Genomic DNA, 19989 nt, shown 5'->3' on the forward strand with positions numbered 1-19989 from the left:
AAACATGGCCTAAAAAGTGATTGAGCAGCTCATAGATTTGTTGGAAAATGTCCATTTTTGTACATGCCACAATTTAGAATGAACTAAAAGAATTGACTGAGGTTTCTGTGAGGTTGCAACGTATATTGGAGCCAGATGGAGATAACAGCTGGATTACAGTGCAAACAAAGATGAAACAGAATCCTTTTGGAAGTTTTTGTTGAAGGGTCAACGTTATGCAACGATCTGGACCACAGAGCAACTTGGGTTTTTTTTTTCAGTGTTTTTGTTTCCAGTGTTATGTAAAGCTAGAGAATAGACTGAATCGCGTTAACAAGAACAATTCAGTGGATATAATAGATGAAAATATAAACTTTTTGAAAATAGATAGATAGATAGATAGATAGATAGATAGATAGATAGATAGATAGATAGATAGATAGATAGATAGACAGACAGATCTCCTTCCTGCTTGCTTTGGGGCAGCCAGCACACCGACAGAACGCAGGAAAGCAGTTTTCTCTCTTTCTTTTTTAAAATAATTGCACGCTCAGCGTCCAAAGCCCTTGACGTCACGTTGATTTCCTGTTCCCTGGGCTCAGCTCGGCAGGGGTAGAGTGGGTTAGAGGCGTGGGGGTGGGGGAGGGGGGGGGGTTGGAGGGTCGGCCGGGCGGGGTGGAGGGGGTCTTCTCAGGAAACCGAGGCAGGGAGTGGTTCCTCCTCTCTTATCGCCGTGTCCTGTGTCCCCCCTCGCTCCCACCCACCCACACCGCTCACACCTCACCCAAGAGGGGTGACGGGAGGGGAGGGGAACAGATTACGCAGTTTACGCTATCGCCGTTCAGCATGAGTGACTATGCTAGGCCCGAATGAACACCCACCCCGCCGCCCCTAGACAGGCGTTAAAGACAGGATTTCAAATGGCCCTTCAAAGCCCATTTCCTCAACTGCCGTGAAGGGGGAGCTCATTGACGACACAATTGGCGGCACAATAGGCGAGAGTCGAAACCCTCGAGACAACCTGGTCTTCATGCAATTGAATTTTAACTTGATACTGTTGTTGGAGGAGTGAAAGGTCTTGAAGCGTTGTGAGTTGACGAGGTCCAGCTTGAATTGTGCATTGTGGGCCGTTGCATTGTGTTGTGTATTACAGAGATAGAACTTTCTGAAAAAACAACCAACGGTGACCATGCACAACCAACCAACCCACACCCTGTTGTCACTTCACTCATTAGGAAGTTTACTCAAAATGATAGTGACACAATGAGCCAGACAGCGCAGCCTGATTCATTAAGGTCAGACGTTGACGGTCCAAGATTAAGAAAAACTAAAATAAAACAGATGGATAGATGCAAAACAAAAATGATGGTGAAAAAATGGTGAAATTTGTATTATGAATTAAAGAATCAAATCATGTTGTATATTTGAATCTTTCATCAATTTCATACAGAGTTGAGGAAGAGCAGAAGTAGAGGTAGAGCAGAGGTAGAGGTAGAGTAGAGGTAGAGTAGAAGTAGAGGTAGAGGTAGAGGTAAAGTAGAGGTAGAGATAGAGTAGGAGTGAGAGGAAGAGGTAAAGGTAGAGGTAGAGGTAGAGGTACAGTAGAGATAGAGGTAGAGGTAGAGGTAGAGCACAGGTAGAGGTAGAGTAGCGGTAGAGTAGAGGTAGAATAGTGGGTGGTAAAGGGAGGTTATGTAGAGGTAGGTTGTTAGGTCGAGTGAAGTAAAGGTAGAGTAAAGGTAGTTAAAGTACAGGTCGAGTAGAGGTAGTTAAAGTAGATGTCGAGTAGAGGTAGTTAAAGTAGAGGTAGAGTAGAGGTAGTTAAAGTAGAGGTCGAGTAGAGGTAGTTAAAGTAGAGGTAGAGTAGAGGTAGTTAAAGTAGAGGTCGGGTAGAGGTAGTTAAAGTAGAGGTAGAGTAGAGGTAGTTAAAGTAGATGTCGAGTAGAGGTAGTTAAAGTAGAGGTAGAGTAGAGGTAGTTAAAGTAGAGGTAGAGTAGAGGTAGTTCAAGTAGATGGTGAGAAGAGGTAGTTAGAGTAGAGGTAGAGTAGAGGTAGTTAAAGTAGATGGTGAGAAGAGGTAGTTAAGGTAGAGGTAGAGTAGAGGTAGTTAAAGTAGATGTCGAGTAGAGGTAGTTAAAGTAGAGGTAGAGTAGAGGTAGTTAAAGTAGAGGTAGAGTAGAGGTAGTTCAAGTAGATGGTGAGAAGAGGTAGTTAGAGTAGAGGTAGAGTAGAGGTAGTTAAAGTAGATGGTTAGAAGAGGTAGTTAAGGTAGAGGTAGAGTACAGGTAGTTAAAGTAGAGGTCGAGTAGAGGTAGTTAAAGTAGAGGTCGAGTAGAGATAGTTAAAGTAGATGGTGAGTAGAGGTAGTTAAAGTAGATGTCGAGTAGAGGTAGTTAAAGTAGATGGTGAGTAGAGGTAGTTAAAGTAGAGGTCGAGTAGAGGTAGTTAAAGTAGAGGTAGAGTGCAGGTAGTTAAAGTAGAGGTCGAGTAGAGGTAGTTAAAGTAGAAGTCGAGTAGAAGTAGTTAAAGTAGAGGTCGAGTAGGGATAGTTAAAGTAGAGGTCGAGTAGAGGTAGTTATAGTAGAGGTCGGGTAGAGGTAGTTAAAGTAGAGGTCGAGTAGAGGTAGTTATAGTCGAGGTCGGGTAGAGGTAGTTAAAGTAGAGGTAGAGTACAGGTAGTTAAAGTAGAGGTCGAGTACAGGTAATTAAAGTAGAGGTCGGGTAGAGGTAGTTAAAGTAGAGGTCGAGTAGAGGTAGTTAAAGTAGAGGTCGAGTAGGGATAGTTAAAGTAGAGGTCGAGTAGAGGTAGTTATAGTAGAGGTCGGGTAGAGGTAGTTAAAGTAGAGGTAGAGTAGAGGTAGTTATAGTAGAGGTCAGGTAGAGGTAGTTAAAGTAGAGGTCGAGTAGAGGTAGTTAGAGTAGAGGTCAGGTGGAGGTAGTTAAAGTAGAGGTCGAGTAGAGGTAGCTATAGTAGGGAGAGAGGAGGGAAGCCGAGTAAACATGTTGTGGAAGACGTTGACGACACACCCTGCCACAACTAACTCGCTGACATGTGGACAAGCTGCAGACAGGGGGCGTTGTTTGCGAAGCGATGGATAGTTTCCCTCCTGGGGCACACACACAGCAACGCCCCAACTCAAACCAGCGCCTCCCTTTGATCGCTGCTTGTTCTCTCCTCCAAAAAGTTCTGTCTCCAGAGAGATGCTTCCGCTTTTGGGAAGCGCCTGACGGCCAATGAACACCTTCCCCTTCTTTTTTACCTTTTTTTTTACCTTTTTCACAGAAACGCTGACATTTCAGGCCGGGTGGGAGGCAGGCGGCCGCGGCCCAAGACATCAATGGTGTTTGTCGAACTAGTCGTAACACTAATCCCAACTTTAACGACAGGACAGGATCAAAGCTGTTTGCTGGGTGGGGTAGGGTGGGGTGGGGGGGGGGGGGCCCGGGCAGGATTTGTGTCATTGCAGGAAAAGGAAAGTAATGGAGTGACTGATATGATGGCATGGGAACAATTGCTCCCTGTGGCCTCCAGATGGCTTTGCCCCCCCCATCCAAGGGCCGTGGAGGACGGAGGGAGGGTGGGGGTTCCTGCAAGCTACCTTGCCATTTCAGGCCCTGCGTCGGGCTTCTCTGTAACGGAAAAACTATCGGAGGCCATTGCTGTCGTGCAGGAGAAGGACAGCGTGACACGCCAAGCAACTCACCACACAACAACCATTTATCATGGAGATTTTGCCGTTTGAGTGCGAATGAGAGGTGGCATGCGGATCCCTTCCAGCGGACGACGTCATTCACGCTCTGTGGCATTGAAATGTTTGTGCGCGGCCCCGACAGGCGCCCGTCGACAAACAAAGCTCGGACGGAGCGGATCGGCCGTGTCCACGTCTCCGCCAGCGCCGTCCGGGAGGACAGGCCGCACTGCGCTTCCCCATTATCCCCCCCCCCGGACACCATTCAAACGCCAGCGCCGAGTTTCACTCAGAAACAACTGTTCGTCCGGAGTGAGGAGCTGGATGAACCGAAGGGACCGAGTCTGTTGGCGCCCCGCCCCCCCCACTCTTTTGTGTTTGTTATTGTTGCGAGAGGGGCAGAACGGGCTGTGCCCGCTCTGCTCAAACCAATGTACCGACGCTAATGATCTGCTGCCGCCAGTGCCAACCGCACGCACATTCACATGGGGGTGGGGAGCTGTTCCCTTTGTTGGAAATTGAATAAACTAAAGTTCTGGGACTGTGACGACTACACTGTAAATAAAATAAATAAAAACTTGAATGAAGCCAAATTATCTGCCACTATATATATTTTGTGAATTTACAGGCACTCCTCCCTTAACGACCGAGTTGCGTTTCTAGGACCAGGTCCTTAAGCAAATTGGTTGACAAGCGAGGAGCCGTGTTATTTCACGGTGAGGGGGCGTGGCCATTGCGAACGCTAGTGTAGTGAATACTGACAGACTGTGGGAACGACACTGAGACTGAGAACGGTGATGTGTGATGAGATGTATACAGTGTTTATAGTATATATAGTGTATACAGTGTATATAGTATATACAGAGTATATATATTCAAGATTCAAGATGTTATTTGTCGCATACATATACATACGGTCATACATAATGTGTATACAGTGTATAAAGTATATAGAGTGTATATAGTAAATATAGTGTATATACAGTGTATATAGTTTATAAAATGTATATAATATATATAGTATATATAGTGTATACAGTGCATATAGTATATATAGTGTATAAAGGGTGATGCGCAATGAGATGCTTGATGCTGAGACGCCGCACACGCAGCACGCACGCAGCGGTATTGTACGCAGCGTACAATACAGACTGGTTGGAGAGCTGGTCATAAGTCTGGACGGTCATGAAACGGGTAGGTCGTTAAGTGAGGAATACCTGTATAGGATTTGCAAAATAAATGATGTATCTTACAGTCTTCTCAAAGTACAGCGAAGATGTCATGAAATTTCATCTTTCAGAGTGGAGCGCTCTGTAAAAAGTTACTGATTTACTGAGGAAGTTTACTGGAGTTACTGAGGACAAAGCGAGCTGCATAATCTCACACACACACACACACACACACACACACACACACACACACACACACACACACACACACACACACACACACACACACACACACACACACACACACACACACACACACACACACACACACACAAATTTTGATGAGAACTTTCCTCTTTAAACCAATCTTAACCATTTTCTACTTGTAAAACATCATTGAAATAGACCAAAAAGAGTTACAATAACCTGAATTTGTGCATTTCAATGACCTTTTGTTTTACAGGGTCAGTATATTAACAGTGAAATTTTTTTTTTTTTTTTCGCAAAAAGATTAGCTAAGAACAGAAAACAAACACAAAAATAGAGTGTTTTGTGTTCAATTGGTCGAAAAGTCACATGGCTGGTTCCTGTGAACTTCTTTAATATATATATATATATATATATATATATATATATATATATATATATATATATATATATATATCTCTCTCTCGCAAGGTTTTTCATAATTTGACGTGCACTGGCTGGTTCTCGCTGTAGTACCCGAGTGGAATGCAACTTGTCCCAAATTGTTTCTATGCCCATAAAAAAAAATAAAAGAACAGAACAAAATCACCGGCTGCGATATCACTGTGTCCGTGCTGTCGCTTTATTCAAAGTGAACAAATTTCATCAACACATGAATGCCCTGCCAAAATATACACAGTGAATGTGAAAGGGTGGAAACCTGGCTGGCAACAGCACCTAACCTTTTTTTTTTTTTACAAAATGCTTCTTTGGAAGCAATATTTATCTTCCCTTCAGGTCAGAATTCATACAAAACTCAATAAAGGGGGTTGATAAAGTGCATTTTTCACTCCGCCTCTACGTGTGTTTGAGTGTGTCTGCAAACTGGCATTGTTTGGCTCTGGCGGCTCTCTATCTCTCACACTCTCTCACTCTCTCTTTCTCTCGGTGGTGGATGGAGAGATCTGACGGCGGGCCAACAAAATATTCACGTTGAGCCAAGTGAGCCCGTCAGTCAACAGAATTACACAAGACTGATCCGCTAAGAGTGAAGCTGGTGATAAACACACACACACACACACACACACACACACACACACACAAACACACACGCACACACGTTATCCACATGTCAGAGCCGCCCTAAATACAAAATAACAATAAAAGCTATGCCTGATAGATAATACACATTTCTTTTCACTTGATGCTGTACTGACCTCCATTTCGGTGAATTATTCAACTTCAATGTAAACATCTGTGGCCCCCTATTATTCTGAGTGTGCAACATGGCGACCATACACATGGGCTACAATGATTGACGTTTGCAACTTTGATAGTCCTCTCGTGATTGTGTTCCTTCTGCAGTACAAACATGAGCTTTGGTGGTGGCGGTGGTGGGGGGCACAACATTTTTTTTAGATCCTTAAAACCGCAGAGCAAGTCCGCTACAGATTTCTCGAGCAGGTGAGAGAATCGACACCGACTGGAGACCTGCAGCGGAGTGGAGCCGTCCAAAGTCTACTGTATGTGGAGAAGACCAAAACAAATCAAATCCATTGACCTCTCGGGGAGAAAGGGACCCTGTTTGAGCTCGTGGACGAATGGTTCCACGGTAACAAACTCCAACCACCCTTAGCTGGGAGGGACGGGCCGCCACACGCCAGCTCCCGGATCCTCACGTTCCTTAACGGTAAACACAACGCCACGATCTGCTTTCGGCTTTCACCAAGTCCCATCTGGTGTCTCGTAGTTCTTAACAAGTCCCGATTTGAGGCGGAAGAAAATTATTTCGACGAATCATCTTTTCCTTTTCTGTTGCCGGAGCGCCTTCCTCCTCTTCACGATCATGGCGTGGAGCTTCTCCAGGCCCTCCTGCAGCCCCTCGCCGATGATGGCGCAGGCGGGCTGCAGGTGCCAGGGCGTGGAGGCTCCCAGCTCGCCCAGCGCCAGCATGTGCTCCATCTCGGCCAGGCCCAGCGAGTTCCTCAGGTCCTGCTTGTTGGCCACCACCAGCACCGGCACACCCTGGTTCTCCGCCAGCCGCGTGATCTTGTGCAGCTCCGTCTTGGCCTCCTCCACGCGCTCGGCGTCCACCGAGTCCACCACAAACACGATGCCGTCGGCGCAGCGCGTGTACGAGCGCCACAGTGGGCGCAGCTTCTCCTGCCCGCCCACGTCCCAGAAGTGGAAGGACGCCGCCCGCCGGCCGACTCCCAGGGGGACTTTGATCTTCTCCGCGTTGAAGCCCTTCGTCGGGACGGTGTTGACAAACTCGTTGAAGCGCAGGCGGTACAGCACGGTGGTCTTCCCGGCGCAGTCCAGCCCCAGGATCACAATGTGGAGGGCCTGGAAGGAAGGGAGGCCGGAGAAGAGCCTGTGCCTGTCTGATAATCCATTCCCCATCTTGAGTATCACATTCGAGCAGAAGCAGTGCAGGGGGGGAGTGGCAGGGGGGAAGTCGCTGCTCTCTCACCCAATATTCACAAGACTGTTCTTGTCGCTGAAGGACTGCAGCAGGAGCCTGTGTATCAAGAATAAATCAGCATTACTGGAACAGACTGCGGGCAAGGCGAGCGCACAACTAAAGGTCCCCCCCCCCTCCGCAAGAGGAACAGTAAATAAGTGACTCTGGCTTTAGACGCCTAAACGACGTTTTCTTTTGTTATTGTTGTTGTCGCGTTCTTCCTTCTGCGGGAGGTGGATGAGGAATGAAACAGCGGGGCGTAGTGAAGCCTATTTGCACATGTAGCGCCACAGCAGAGAGCGGGGGATTGACACGCTAATTTCTCTCCACAATGAGACGAAGCCTTTGAAATTTGGGCTGAAATCCCGGTGTCGTCCGAACGCACACGACCCCCCCCCCCCCCCCAGCTCCACAAGGAGGCTCTGGGATTATTGGGATGAGGTTACTGCAACAGGGCGCCGTTGCCCCGATTTTTTTCATTGTGGATTTGAGCACAATTTAAAAAAAAAAAAAGGAGGTGTTGCTCGGCAACGCCGCTGCCAGCCCTGCCCGATAAGACCAACAAGTGCTCGGGAAAAAAAACAACCCAAAACGATTAATTACACGCGGCTGGATGTGAAACGGCCTCGCAACACGAAGCGCAGGGATGACAGGAACAGTCACCTCGGTGCATTTTCCCGTTAATTGGACCTGTTGGTTTTCATAGGACGCGGTGGCCGCGACGTGTAAACGACACCGCGTGACGGGACGGAGTGAGACCACCTACCTTTACTACGCGCGCAGGTCCGGTCGTCGGCGGCTTGAAGACGTCCGTCGGGCGCGGCGCTGCTCTCCATGTCCGCACACGGACACTGGCGCGGAGAGTGCGGCGGCTCCGTCTCCTTCCCACCGGCAGGAGGAGGAGGCGGCGGCCGCGCCGATTGGCGGAGTCCCCAATTTGGCCGCCGCCGTTCCGGGAGATGATTGGCCGAGAGCGCCGCCGTCGTCCCGCCCCCGCGCCACCTGCCCGCGTCGTTCAGCAACTTCGACGGGACCGCGAAAGTGCGGCTCAGCTGATCGGCGGCGCGACGCGGGGCGCCCCCTGCTCGAGTGCTTTTTACTTTTTTAAACCGAGAGGAGAAAGTGTTGATGGCCGAATATTTTTTAATTCCCCCCCCCAGCATACAAGCCAATGTTGAGACTTTGAGCCACAGCGGCCATATCAGACGCCATAGGCCTACACCGTGTTGTTCGCCACGCTGCCACACACATGTCGAATCAAAATAAAATAAAAAATAAAAAGACAAAACATCCCCTTCTTATATCTTACACTTTCGATTTGCAAAGTTCTTCGACTGGAATTGAGAATGGTGAACATGGAGCCCACTTCCCTCCAAACTTAATGCGTTAGAATAAATTGGATTTAATCCGTCGGTTGATATTCGTGCTAATTGCACGGTATACTGTACATATGATTCATCATGTACAGAAATACCATTTCATTCAATTCGTGTTCATCCTCGGTGCCACTGGGCCTCAGTCATAGCCTTGGTGCATTGAGCAAATTGTAAATATTCTGTATTTATTGTGTTTTCACTTTTTTGACTGTTCAGCATTATGTGTATTTGACAAATTCCTCGTATCGAATTCTGTTTCTGATTCCGCGATGATACATTGAATTAGCAACCATCCCTGTGTAGTAGGCTGTCTATTGCGTGCTGTCGTGTTTTTTTTTTTTAACTTCATTTCAAATTCAAATTCCACCCTCCCAATCAACCATCCATCAAACAAAAACTTTTGCATCTCAATGTGTTTGAGGCGGACGGAGATGGCCCCTCAAAGTCTGTCGCTCAATTGTTTCTTCAGTGTTTGATCGCAGTACTCCACGCGGCAGGAAATACACATTGTGGTCATGAATTACACTCAAAGTGTCTCACCGAGAAAACGTCTGAGCAGAAGGGAACACGTCAAACCACGTCAAGTCCGCAACTCTTTAGAAGAAAGGGGCGGAGGGCCCGTGTAAGGAGGACCGTGCTGCTTGAGCGCCACCCTGTGGCGAATGGCTTTAATTTTTAAATCAGTATGGAAGGTGAGAAAAGGTCCATAACAAAAAGCTGTTTCAGAACATTTGCAGCAGTGTAGAAAGGGAAACACAAAGAAGGAGGAAAGGAAAATGAAAGCCTTCAATTGCATTTCATGTGGTGACGGTTCGATGATGCACTGGAGCCATACTTACCATGGCCCCTCCTCGCCACATAACGTCTAGAGGCTGTACGCATCATTGGGCTACAGAGCAGAGGTTCCCAACCATCGCGATCAGATTGCGATGTTTTCTCCAAACAAAGCAAATAAAACAGTGTTTTTTTAAAAAAAAAATTTCATTGTAGATGTATTTTACTCCGTTTCCTAATTGAACAAAACATTGCCCTTTTTAACTGCCCCCTCAGTTTCATCCTGGCGCCGGGCCTGCACTTCAGAGAGGCTGCAGCGTTTCAGAGCACAGAACACTGCTTATTTTTTCAGTATTTTGAAACCTAATTTTACATGCTTGCCGTTTTTTTTTCAGTCACTCAAATTTGGCTGGGTGGTTAATAACACATTTTTCTGCGAGGCAACAAACTCATATACAAAGAACATATAGTTATTGTTGCTTTACACAGACTGCATATATTGACATTTCACTGCATATATGTATGAAAGTATGTATATGAATGTAACAAATAACCCTCTTGAAACTTCAAGGTAGCACTGGGCTGCATTGTATTTCCAACTCCTAAAGCTTCACAGATCTCATGGCCCCGGCTAGAGTGTCGGGCCCCCAGCGTGATGGGTCCCAGGCCAGGAACCAACCTGTGAAGGTGGCGGGCTCGTGGCCCTGCTTCACCACCACAACGGGGGTTCTCTTGTCCCGGTTTCCTGGGTCCGTCTCGATGTACTGTTTGGCTTTAATGGGGAAAAAACAACAACAAAAACAGTAAAAGATCAGAGCTCAAGGTATTTAAGCTCATTCATACTTGAGTAAAAGTATATACTGTATGTAGTTGCCTTTGAATTGAATTAAAGTATTAAAAGTAAAAGTACTTGTCATATGCTGTGCCCTGATAGAACAGAGCCTATACTACCCCTTTCTTCTGTAGATGAGAGCTCAAATCCTGATTACAATTTATAATAAAACAGTTTAGGTAGCGTCGATGTAATTAACAATTGCTAATCTTAATTGCATCGCAAGTATCAATTGCGATCAGACGCAAAACCAGGGCAAATTGCACTCAGCATCAAAACTTTATGGGTGTGTTTGCTGGGATCATTTGTGCAATATGTTTTGTGATGCTGAGATGTCGCAGATAGGGGCCGCAAAATAATGCGTAATTCATGGCGCTGTCAGCGGCCGCACTCCATTCTTTGTTAATTCGCCCCTAAATGTACTCATTGTGAGAAATAGCGCCCTCTAGGGGCGAGGAGGAGAATGCTCCGGCTGCGACTATATATTGGACCGTACGTATCAGGCTGAAATTCATATTTTGTGTTTGTTTCATTACTTAGTTTCAATAATTGAGCAAACTCGGATGGAAAACATTATGACGCAGTCTACACGTCTGAGAGGCTCTCACCGGATCTCACAGATTCAGTTCTCTCGACCTCGTTGGCATCCTTGCCGATCCAAACAAATACCTGCAACAAAATGTCAACAGCATGCATTTTATTGCCTAGTTATCTATGAGGAGGGTATTATTATTATACTCATTTGTATATTTTTTTGCCCCCAAAAAAGGTTTGTACCTGGTCCCACACATCCAGCAGCATCACATCGTCCTCTGCCAGGTCGTCCTGGGTGAAGTCCCCTGGGACCTCCTCTATCTGGACAGGGCATGAAAGTATTTCATATCTTTCATTTTTTTTGTGTTATAAAAACAGATTCAACACTTTATCAATCCCCAGGGGATAATTTAGGAAGCTTGATTTTGTAATTATTTCTATGTACAAATGCCTGTACTGTTAAATATACATTATACTATTTAGATTACTTCTAAATAGTATTTCTTAATACCAATTATTATGATTAATTATGATTATTACCATACCTACAAACATCAGCTATATACTACTACTACAACTAATAGTACATTAACTACTACTACTACTCCTAATAATATGGGGTGAATATAGAAAAATCTGTTTTCAATTGTGGACACTCGTTGATTCCGTTTTATTCCTTTTCTTTAAAATAATTAGTATTTATCACAAACTACTCTATTTTATAGCACATAACCCACAAAAATAGCTTATATAAATTACATGTCTTTCCAATATCAATGAGTTTTTTACTTGATTATGAAGAAGTGGAAGTATTATACAGATTATTATTATTATTATGATTATGATTATGATTATGATTATGATTATGATTATGATTATGATTATTATTATTATTATTATTGTTATTATTGTAATAAAAGTATTTCTGTTAGTATTATCATAATTACATCAATTTTCAATACAGTACTGCTGCCACACTGTTTCTATATACTATTTCTACTTCATTTTACCAAAACCGACACCTGCCCATGTTGGGTTTGAATATTTGTACATATATCTAATTTCATTTGTATTCTTTGTCTCTTTATTGACTTGCACTGTTCTGTCAACTTCTGCGGTTGAAACACCTGAATTTTCTCCAGGGGATAAATGAACTATCAGTAGCAGTAGTAGTCATAGTTGTAGGCGTAGTAGTATTAGTAGTTTCGTTAGGTGTGACACGAGAAAAGTCAGACAATCGTGCTCCGGGACATGATTCAATAAATACATTTTCGTGACTATGAACATGAAAAAGGGTGAGACCCGCTTGAGTAGTACTATTAATTGATCCTATTTCATACTTACAATGAACTTGCCACTCTTGTTGGAGCATCCAAACAGACGTGGGGGCTGCAACATGCTCTGATCCTCCAGCCTGTCTGAGGTCTGGTACTCGGCCTTCCCACCCAACGCTGACCAGAAATCAGCTGATCACACCAACACAAGCACAGAGATGTTTAACATGGCTGACAAGTGTACTAAAATAGAAAGATAGAAAGATAGATAGATAGATGGATAGATAGATAGATAGATAGATAGATAGATAGATAGATAGATAGATAGATAGATAGATAGATAGATAGATAGATAGATAGATAGATAGATAGATAGATAGATAGATAGATAGATAGATAGATAGATAGATAGATAGATAGATAGATAGATAGATGATAGATAGATAGATATATAGATAGATGGATAAGTAGACATTCACCTGGTTCATGTCCCTCCATGATGCGATTGATGCTGCACTTCAGCACCTGACTGATGTATTCAGCCCCCTTTTCCTCCTCCCCGCTGGCCCCCCGGCCCACCCAGAGATAGCCCTGTCCGCTGGGTGTCTTCAGCAGGAAAGCATCGTTGGAGTTCAGAGCGGCTGCATTGGCCTCCACCTGGCAGAGTTTAATTCCCCTTCGGATTATGAATTGGAAACACAATGATAATATTCCCAACCACGCCACCGCGATGGATGAACCCGACCGCTCACCTCTGCGATCCTCGTGATGGTGCTCAGGTTCCGTCGCACCTGGAAGAGGCGTGTGGCGGGCGTAGGGGCTTGGCCCCCCAGGCGCGATGTGCCGCTCTTGTACACGATGAGGGGCTTGGATCGGAAGAGCCTCAGTAGGTGGGGTGGTTCTTTGCCCTGGGACACCCTGACCTGAGGAGACCAGATACAAAGAAACAAAAGTTGACTTACTGGTACCGATTCATGGTGTATCATTCAGAGAGGAGCTGGAAACAAATATGAGCAAGCACTAGTCACCCTGCCTTGGAGACCGTCGATGTAGGCCAACACAGCTCACATCATAGCCACTCATTAATCCCCCCGTCAACATGAGAGATGCGAAAAATGTAATTGCCTAAGACAGTTCACTTGCAAAACTTGAATCACATGTGTTTTGCAAGTGAGAAATCTGTCGTCCCTTTAATAGTTGATCATTTTGTCCACAAAACGACGAAATGCACCGAGACGTCAGAAGAGCGAGACTACTCTTCCACAGCCGATGACTCTGTGTATGTCACAGACTTTGTGGTATGTCTGAATGCTCACATGATGATTCAAATACAGGAGGCCTATTGCTTTTTCCCCTGAGGAGAGTTTTATATTCCACAAAAGTTGAAAGTTCAAACAGGGCTATTTTAAACAACATCATTGCCACAGTGAAAGTGACTGTTTCGCCAGCCCGACGACGAAGCTGTGGAACATTTCGCGGTAGTCTTAGTACACACGACAACGTTCCAAAATTGCACCCGTCTAGGAATAAAACATTCCTGGGGGGGAAACACTGTTCCGTCAGCGTCCGGTTATGTTTTCGTTTTTAGATGATTTTGGTGAACTGCTCAATGTTTATTCTTGTTGTTGTTGTCGCATGGTTATTGCAGAATAAAACAGGAATTACCTTGAGAATATGATTTGGAGTTGTCACTAATTATCAAAACGGTGGTAAGGAAAGGATCCCAAAAGGATCCTGGTTTTTAGAGGGATAGACTGTCAAGTAACAAAACCTTAGTAAGGGCTGTTTTCCCCATGACTGTTGGTTTGCCATGTTCTCCTTAAATGGGGCCTCAAGAGCCATACAATTTTGGAAGAAAATTTCCCCCAAAACAGCCGATAAAATACCTAGTTTCTCCTGACTTTTAGAAAGCAGTTATCAGATACTATTGAATATAATGGAGTCAGAAACAACTATAAGGAAATGTGACCTATTGTTGGGTGGTGGAATGGTGGCTTGTGGAGCTGGAGTTTAACAAAGAACGTGGCCTTGGTCATGCAAAAGTCTCATGTTTGCAATACTGTATTTACGGACCAACGGCAGTTTGCAGCGCTGAAGAACTTGACATTGCCCTATGAGCCGTAAGGAAATGAGAAAAATCTGGAGCGGCTTTGTTGAGTACTTTACCCGGTGTAAGACTTTGGGTCGCATGAGAGCCTGTGTCTCAGGCCAAAAGCGTGTGAGTCAGCGATCCTGTTTTGCAAAAGGCCCAGCTTTCACAAACACCCCAAGGGGAAGACATTTGGTGCGGCAGACATTTGAGACGTGGGAACGTCCGTCGGGATCTGCAGGCATCTGGATTGCCCCGTGTTCGCCCGAGTCCGGCCCTACCTGAACGGCATTCCCTCCGAGCGAGCGATCCAGCTCGACGGTCAGAAACGCTGAGGCCGTCAGCTCATCCAAGGTGCAGCCGGCCCCCTGCCTAGAGGTGAGGCGGGACGACAGAACCATTCAGTAGGGAAAGATCAATTGAAGACAATCGGATCAATATGGTGGTAAGCGTCGAAGTCCCACCAGGTGTAGATGATCTGGCCCTTCGTGTAGGTGTACAGTATGATGTAACAGTCTCCACCGTAGAACTGACCGTAGGTGGCGGGGTCAACGGCCACCCTACCGCTGCTCTCCACTCTCCAGATCTGTGAGATCGTAAAATTTCACCGACTTAAGATATGGGACTATTTCAGCCAAGACGGAGTTGGCAGTGATTCTCTTTTTTTCCTCGATTAAATGTTATATCTGAGTTCACCTGTGTGTCCCCGCGGCCGTCGTCCACCATGTTGTAATGGGCGGCCATGTGGCGCGAGGCGTGGAGCTTGGTGGCGTCGAACTCCGTCTGCTGAATCTTGGCGATCCTCTCCGTGACGTAGACCTTTCCCAAGCCCTCGCTATGGCTCCTTCCCTTCCAGTCCGAGAAGAACTGCATGAAGATGGGAGTCTCGCCGCCCTCTGGGAGGACTTGGATCTTGTATGGGAAAAAGGCGGAGTCGACAACAGTAGCATTCATAGCTGAGATAATATTATACGATTTTGAATTTGGGCGGCATGGCTTATGTTCCCGCTGCTGATCGCCATGGCAGCAGGGATGACAGAGGTGGAGGGAAAAGGACAAAGTGAGCAGTGCTTCCACCTGTGTGTTTGGGAGGTAGCCCATCTGGCGGATAAAGCCCAGGGCCGTCTTCATGGCCTCCCTCCGCTCGCTGGGATTTGCGCTCCGCCCTTTCGGAGAGCATCACGAAGAGTTTAGAGGGAAAAGGACACAAGGATGTTTGGAGCACGGGGGAAGCAGGGGCCCACCTTTCCACACGAATATCCTGTTGTTCCTGCCGTTATCCAGGATGAAGCACTCGTCTGAGATGAGCTGGCTCTGGAGGAAGGGGTTTTCCTCCGACACGAGGGACACTTTCATGGAGCCTGACACGTCAGAGACCTGTTGCCCAGGGAACCAAACACACCGTCGACCGAGAAGGCGCTCAAAGTCTGCTTTTGTCACAATGCTTTTTCTGTTTTTGATAGAGTGTTTGGTTGCTGTGTGCGTGTTAATGTACCATGTACAGTTTTGCGATCTTCCTGTTGGTGATATCTGCCTCCCTATCGTCACTGTCGTCGGCCTCCTGTAGTTCTGGCTTTTTGCCAAGGACCTGTCGTGAGAAACGTCACATCCCCAAAGAGTTGGTGCTGAAACTAGGGCAGCGTGAGTTTTCAGAACCATGCAAGAAAGTCTCCCACAGAAGATGGCCGGGGGGGGGGGGGGGAACAGTCTACACAGGGTGAGACAAACCTCAATCAACTTGCACGGCTCGCTGCCTTCCTCCACCACCAGCAGCTGGGCTCGGCCGTTTCTCTCATTGTCACGGATACCGGTGGCCACCTGCGCTGCCTTGAGACGCTCAAACTTGTTGCACATTGAGCCACACCACTGGTAGATCAGCTGAGTGGAGGGGGGGCGGTTAGAAAGACAAATATAAAGACAGACAGTTAAAACGACAAACAGACAGACAGAGAGACAGAGAGACAGACAGACAGACAGACAGACAGACAGACCAACAGACAGACAGACAGGATGACAGATGGACATCAATAAACAGAGAGAAAGAAAGAAAGTAAAAAGGCAGAAAGACAAATATAAAGACAGACAGTTAAAACGACAAACAGACAGACAGACAGACAGACAGACAGACAGACAGACAGACAGACAGACAGACCGACCGACAGACAGACAGACAGACAGACAGACAGACAGACAGACAGACAGACAGACAGACACTCAAACAGACAGACAGACTGACAGACAGACAGACAGACAGACAGACAGACACTCAAACAGACAGACAGACAGACAGCCAGCGAACATGTTGACTTTGTAAATAAATGATCGCATCCCTTTGGTCCTCCTTGTGTAAACACACAGCAGGAGTTCATAAAGGATGTGGATGTGTTGCACTGTGAGCCTTCACCGTCCCGTGGAGATAAGGAGGAGAAAAGAAACCACGGACACATCCAAGTCGGCTCCGGATCCAGGGAGGGTGAGGAGGCGGGAGGTGAGACAGGGAGGGTGAGACAGCTGTCACTTACGGCTCCCAGGTCGATGATGAAGCAGTCGCCCCGGTTGAAGTTGGACCAGCTGAGGGGGACCTCGGTGGCTCGCACCACGCGGCGGCCCTTGATGTGGAACAGTCTCCTGGCAGAAAGGTCATTGGTGACCACATGCTGGAAGCCCGAGGCCACGCCCCCCGCCTGCAGGAAAAACACACACACACACACACACACACGCACATTTCTTCATCTTTTTTTCCCCTGGAAGTCATACATCCATTTTTTCCATCCCGTGAGTCAGTGTTACTCCTCGTGTCCAAACACAAACCCATGTGACGTTGTTTATGGAAAATAGTCGTGGATGGATATTTAAAGACGGGCCAAAATCGTGAATCGTTGTTCCATCGCTCTTCCATCAGAAACATTTGTTTTATTTGTTAATGACTATTATTGTGCTTGCTCTTGGTCTCAATCACATCCGCATTGCAAGACTCTCAAGTGTTTGAGTGACAGGGACAAACAGGCTCGCTCGCCAACAACAGGCGAGAATTGTGACGGTCCACGTGACTGTCAGGAGACAGCACGGAGTTAGAAAGTGATTCGGCGATTCTGAATGACTCGTACATTTTGGCGTTTCGGTTTCAAATGTTTTCCGTTTCGCTTGCAAATGTTACGAGTGATTCAACCGATGAGAACCAAAACAAGACTCCCCCATACTTTGTATGTGATTCCCCCCTTGAAGTAGCTGGTGAAGGCGGTGGTCTCCACTCCCTGCAGCTCGCGGTACTGCACGGGCTTCCCGTTCAGGAAGTCGTCCAGCTGAATGGTAAAGATGGCCGCCGCGGTGCTCTCGTCCTGGCTGCACTCCTTACCTGGGTGGACCGAGGATGTGACGGGTGATTAGTTGTGCTCGTGGACATATTTTTCATTGTCCAAAATGCACCACATTTTATCTGGAACAGTACAAGTATCAGATGCTTTTAATGAAAAGCAGTTTTTATAAAACCCGTTGAGTTGCTCTTTTATTTTATCGAGAAAAAAGAAAAAAAAAAAGAATAGAAAATGGAGGGCATTGAGGAAATTCAGTTTCAAACGATCAACACCAATCGTTTAAGCAATACAGCTGAATGCAGTAATGATGGAATGGAGTGTGTCTCCTCAATGAGGTCATGCTTGGCGGCCTGAAAAGCTGTGCTGTTTTAGGGGGTTTGGCCTTATCGATTCTTGCAGGCTGAAGATGCATTGCATCTGCGGGGGGGGGGGGGGGGGGGTTATTCTCGGAGATGACGGTCAAAACTCAAGGGAGCGCACGAGGCTTCCGTTTGCATGTACGACGGCTAATGATCTGTGCGGAAAGCTCTTTCCGATAGAGAAAAGAGAGAGAGAGAGAGAGAGAGTGGTATTGACTTTCTATCCCCCAGAGGTTATGGGGGGGGGAAAGGTGGGGGCAGAATATTTGCATCTCACTTCATGTTTGATTTCGAAGCAGTTGCATAACAAAGCTTTACAACCTATTTTTTATAAATGTATTTTTTTAATGTTTAGTTTAATGTTACTTTAATGCAATTATCCTATACACACAATCACATGGCGTCGGGCAGATGATAAAATCGTAACCTGGTTACTTGCTTCTGCTTTTTTTTTTTTGCTGCTTCATGAACCCTGCACACAGGCATGCGTGACAGCAACACAGCAAACAATCAGCAAACACAAAAGTGTGAGTCGTAAAATTTTATAACAAATTTCCCATCAGGACGTCCACGTGGATGATCCTCTTTGTCGTGTTGTGAACCAGGAAGCTTCCCCCAATAGCTCCTGGAAGGAAGGTCCCGCTTTATTGCTCTTCCCTGCATCTCCTATCAGACCTACATGTTGCATACTGTAACAATCTCTTATCTCCTTTTCCTTCACACGCTGCCTTGATGATGAGGTGGATACGCCCCATAATGGAATGTGTAACCTCATTTTAGTTTATAGTATAATATGTCAATCATTAACTCAATACCTGGCCTCTCTTGAGAATGAGCCTCAGCGTCTCAGTGAGGTGACCTGTCTGGATAAATTAAATAGAATAAATTAAAAAGAAAAAAAAAAAATACTGGGAAGAAAAGCACTCCAGTGTTTCGCCACAGGAGCCTGTGAGAGCGCAGCCGAGGGACGTAGCCTCCAGGAACTCACCCAGCCAGTAGTGCAGGTCGTAGAAGACGTTGCTCTTCTGCTTGGCCGTCCGCAGGATCACGTAGGCATCTCCGGTGTAGAAGCTCCCGTGCAAGCTCTCCGGCACGGGCGCCAGCTCCATCTTCTCCACCCTCCATATCTGCAGGCCGGCGGAGCGGCCTGCCTTCTCAAACTCCTTGTGGTGGAGCCCCATGTCTCGGTCTGGGTGGAATAACGTATCCTTGGTGGTGGAGGTGGTGCAGGGTGCACTGTGGAGCTCTGTGTGCTCTGGGACTGAGCAGCAGTGTGCAGCTGTTTTCTTTGCTGTCTCAGAAGGTTATTAGAGTGGGTGTGCCTAGATATTGCCAAAGTACACACGCACACATACAAACTAGCTCTCTCACACAAGACACACACACACACACACACACACACACACACACAGAACACGATTGTCTTTCGGTTTGAAGAGAACCAGGGTTTGAAGAGACAGGAAATTGTAGGTCTTTTGTGTTCCTGTGTGTATTAACACATCACCCACGCTCATTTCAACATAGATAGGGGACATCAAGCAGATCTGATAAATAGGGATGTTGCGATTGACTATTTGTCCTATTTCTGTATTTCCTCTTTCTACGACGGCCACCACCACACACAGAGGCGTATCCACCAGTAAACTCATTTATTTGAAACAGTTTGAAACTGTTGCTTCAGTAATGTAAGTAGCTGGCTGCTGAGTCAGGACTGGCATCGTTGAAATGCCACAGCATCGCCAGTGACATGATGCACAAGATGGAGCATGAGACAAAAATCGACCTTGGGCTGCACGCTAAGAAAGAACAACAGAGAGGTGCATTTCTTGGCGGATACTAAATGAATGTACATATTCATAGGCACACCGCTTGTTTCCCCTCTAGATCAAGTCCCTCCCCAAAGCCAAGGGTGATTACCCTCTTAACCTAATACAGAATAAGCCAAGGATT

The 19989-nt window shown here is 46.3% G+C and overlaps 2 protein-coding genes across 2 annotated transcripts; both read right to left on the reverse strand.

Moving 5' to 3' along the window:
- Positions 1-5672: 5672 nt before the first annotated feature.
- arl4ab (ADP-ribosylation factor-like 4ab) lies at positions 5673-8354 on the reverse strand. Its single transcript, XM_080007681.1, has 2 exons — positions 8254-8354; positions 5673-7544 (listed from the first exon to the last, which is right to left on the reverse strand). The coding sequence occupies exon 2, from the start codon at positions 7424-7426 to the stop codon at positions 6821-6823; it is 606 nt and encodes a 201-aa protein (XP_079863807.1). The 5' UTR covers positions 7427-7544; positions 8254-8354; the 3' UTR covers positions 5673-6820.
- Positions 8355-9842: 1488 nt separating this feature from the next.
- scin (scinderin) lies at positions 9843-19220 on the reverse strand (the record flags this gene model as incomplete). Its single annotated transcript, XM_079998342.1, has 16 exons — positions 9843-10409; positions 11078-11138; positions 11247-11324; positions 12348-12469; positions 12757-12934; positions 13030-13200; positions 14648-14738; positions 14831-14952; positions 15063-15278; positions 15444-15532; positions 15611-15743; positions 15862-15954; positions 16095-16244; positions 16889-17050; positions 17567-17721; positions 19028-19220. The coding sequence occupies 16 exons, from the start codon at positions 19218-19220 to the stop codon at positions 10240-10242; spliced, it is 2184 nt and encodes a 727-aa protein (XP_079854468.1). The 3' UTR covers positions 9843-10239.
- Positions 19221-19989: the final 769 nt, after the last annotated feature.

The sequence above is a fragment of the Zeus faber genome, assembly GCF_960531495.2.
Source record: "Zeus faber genome assembly, chromosome: 1".
In the NCBI taxonomy this organism is placed as follows: domain Eukaryota; kingdom Metazoa; phylum Chordata; class Actinopteri; order Zeiformes; family Zeidae; genus Zeus; species Zeus faber.